The sequence below is a fragment of the Frankliniella occidentalis genome, unplaced genomic scaffold (assembly GCF_000697945.3).
Source record: "Frankliniella occidentalis isolate FOCC.00 unplaced genomic scaffold, Focc_3.1 Scaffold41, whole genome shotgun sequence".
In the NCBI taxonomy this organism is placed as follows: domain Eukaryota; kingdom Metazoa; phylum Arthropoda; class Insecta; order Thysanoptera; family Thripidae; genus Frankliniella; species Frankliniella occidentalis.
The window spans coordinates 254,551-257,723 of record NW_026267171.1 but is presented as its reverse complement, the minus strand read 5'-3'; the positions used below and the strand labels follow the sequence as shown (position 1 = coordinate 257,723).

The 3,173-nt window shown below is 57.8% G+C and overlaps 1 protein-coding gene across 3 annotated transcripts in view; it reads left to right on the top strand.

The window, feature by feature from the left end:
• The window catches only part of LOC113203451 (progestin and adipoQ receptor family member 3), a 15,888-nt gene that overhangs the window by 3,182 nt on the left and 9,533 nt on the right, over positions 1–3,173 (top strand). Inside the window, exons 2-3 of one of the 3 annotated variants that reach the window (XM_052266612.1) lie at positions 174–289; positions 2,887–2,991. The exons of 1 other annotated variant lie outside the window; for it this stretch is intronic. In XM_052266612.1, the coding sequence (XP_052122572.1) occupies positions 174–289; positions 2,887–2,991 (221 nt within the window). The remainder of the gene's footprint in view (positions 1–173; positions 290–2,886; positions 2,992–3,173) is intronic. One more of the 3 variants, XM_052266613.1, reaches the window with a different exon arrangement.

Here is a 3,173-nt window from a genome sequence, read left to right as displayed (position 1 = left end):
CATACTGTGGTAGCTCCGTGCTTCACACAGGATTGAGCACAGACAGGCTGTGTAATTAATTGACGCACTTTTTTCTGTGAAAATCCTGTGCTTTTTTCTGACAGTGCGCTCCACGCCCAGCGGAAATGGCTGCTCTTTAACCTGCAACTTGTGATGTACGTTGTATTCCGCAGACACCATGAAGCTCACGCTCGGGACCACGGAGGGCAAGCCGCTGGAGAAGGCGGCGCAGACGACGCAGCTCGCGGACGAGGCCACGGGGGCGCTGCTGGCATCGGCCACCGACAAGGTGAGTGTCACCCGAAGTTGGTGCCGTATGGGGGCCCGCCGCGGGCGCGGGCATCCCAAAGGCTGCCATCAAGTAAAACGCTATTATTTTTTGACAAAGCCGACCACTATTCAAGTTTGTCGGGGAAGGGACTTTCCTGATACGCTGGACGCTTCTGTTCTTCTGTTCTGCTTCACCAAGTGTGAGCAAGACTGTCGTGTCACACTTCGGCGACCAGTATGTCCAAACGGCTCGCAGGAACGTCTTCTTACGGAAGCTTTCTAAAAGACGCCTTGCAGGAAGATATGATCAACAACAACGTGACTGCGCCTGTTGTTTCCAGTCGTTATAAATTCCACCGCGGAGGCTGCGGAGTGGGGGGGGGGGTCTGTTTTCGCGACGCGCGGCGCGCGTGGCGGCGTGGCGCACATGTTTTTGTTTGCGAGCGGAGCCTGTAGTGGGAGGGGCGCCGCAGAGTCCTGCCGGCCCGGCGCGTGCGGAGCGAGACCCTTCGCCGAGAGCGCGCTCCTGTACGACACACTGAACAGAGCGGCGCGTCGGCGTGCCCATGTCACTGGTGAAAAGTGAAAAGGGCGTAAGTCCACGCGGACTTTGCACTGGACTTACGCCCTTTTTACGTGTCACCAGTGATGAGCACTCATGTCAGCCTTGCGCATGTCGCGGTTCAGCTGCACCATGAGATACGCGACGTGCAGCCGGGGGGACTGATTAGTCGCGCGATTATACAAACGGTCGGGGAGCTGGACCAGGCCGGTCTCGCGTTATCGGGACAAAACCGGCGGCATCAGCACGTGCAGACTGGGGCGCAGGCGGGCAGAGCACGTGGACTTGAAACCAACTGCTCGCGTTTAGTAGTTGAACAGGTTGAACATCATGGGCAAAACTTATTCATGTGCTATGAAGGAAACATCCCGCGTAATTGCTGGACATTTCATCACGATAAGTTCCTAGTGCGACGTCAGCGTGATATAAATAATTACACCTTTTTTTGTCTGCGTTCTAGGCAAACCTGCCGCGTGTTCTTTTACACCAACTCGACTCATGATTTTTTACGCAACATTAATTGGGCTCGTTAGCGCAAACTTTTCCCCTCAAACTGCTGCGAATGTCTATCAATAAGGGAACCGCCCTAATCGCTACCGGTCCCGGTCCGAGCGACCAGTCGCCATCATTAGCTTCGTCTGTCGCGGGGTCGCCGCCCTGCCCCGGGCCAGCCCCGCGTTAGGGTGCGGGTGCCACGAGTGAGGACCCGAGCACGAGCAGATAGCGGTCGCGTGATGGGCGGCTGACCCGTGAGTGGCGACCCTACCCTGGCGACGAGGACCAATGAGATCGACCTCTCCCACACCGTCTCATACTCTCTTTCGCGCGATAACTTTTATCATTGCAATCGTAGCGACATTTTTTTTTTTGCTCACTTGTTGCTCTCTGGTCTCCCATTTTATACTTTTGCGCGTTCGTCGCTAGGTTGCTTGCCTGTCCGGGTGATGTGGCGGGGTGAGGAGGGGGAGAGGGCATACAAAAAACATGGAAAGTCATGAGTTTTAGCGTGTTGATCGAGCCCTTGATACCTGCACGGACGACCGCCGACCCGCCACCGGCCACCCACCGTATTTTATCTTTTGGTCCTTCTTCATATTTACCTCTTTTGTGATCAATACAGTTGAGCGACGAATCGCTCCATCAAGTCGTCGCTTTTCATCAATTTTACTTTGTACTATGAGTCCGGGCTACGACACAACCAGTGTTGCGGGTTTGCCTACCCGAGGGCCATATGGCACCTTTACGGATGGACCGAGTAGGCAAACCCGTCTTCTGCTGGGTCGTACAGTGCAATGCACATGGCTCCGGGGCGGCAGCCCGAGCCAGCGGTCGAGTGCCTCATTGCCTCATGCACTATGGTACTTTGGTCGACTTCCACTTATTCGGCAAAACAATGCGATTTTCGTCGGTTTTCAGAGAAGTACCTTAAACAGGTGCATGAGGTCGGCCTCCCCACTCCCACCCGTTGTCGTCTCGCGTGACATCGGCCGCGGGCCGCGGGCGCGGGCGCCGCCGGCCCCCCGGTAGCAGGAACACGGCTGGGAACTGGTTCCAGCAGCCCTCCCCCTCCCCCTCTCCGCACTGACATAATTCCTCAATACTCATCCAGCATCACTGGGCCAACAGCTGCAGCAGCTGCTGCTCCACTGGCCGGCTCCGCAAGGGCCTCACGCCATACCGCCCGACCGCGCGGGGGCCCGGGCCGCACAGGTTCCTGGGGGGCTCGAACAGGCGGGCCAGGCTCGGCCCACAGGTGTGTGCCAACGAGCCAGCGGGCGAGTTGGGCAAACTCACCCACCGGCAGCTCGGCTCGGCGGCAGCGGAGCGGGCGGCCTATGCGTGAGGGGCGGGGCCGGCGGGGCCGCCTCGGCCGGAGGGGCCGCCTCGGCCGGGGCGTGAGGCGATGGGATGGGGTGTCGACATCACGCATGCGCAAGGTCAGCGCGCCGCAGCGGGCAGCGCGGGCTGCAACCCCACCAGCTAGAGGGCTACCCACCGATTTTAATTGTTCTTCCATCCGAAAATATTTCACCCGCTAATATTGTGTTTTACAGTGCGTCCACCACCCCACTGCGATGATGAGCGATGAGCTTAGTGAACCAGGTCCCCGTCGTCGGCAACTTCACGGCCGCCACGCGCCTCCCTCCCTCTCCCGCCCAGTAGGTACAAGCGCCGCATTGTGTGTCCTCCGGGTAGGTGTTCACGGCCACGGTCTAATTATGCGTGGCGCCGTGTTCTATCGCGGCAAAGGAATTTTTTTCACAAAAAAAGTTTTGCAAGAATTTTTTTGAAGTCTCCAATTTTCCCCCTGAAAAACGTTTTAGTTTTTCAATCCCCCCCC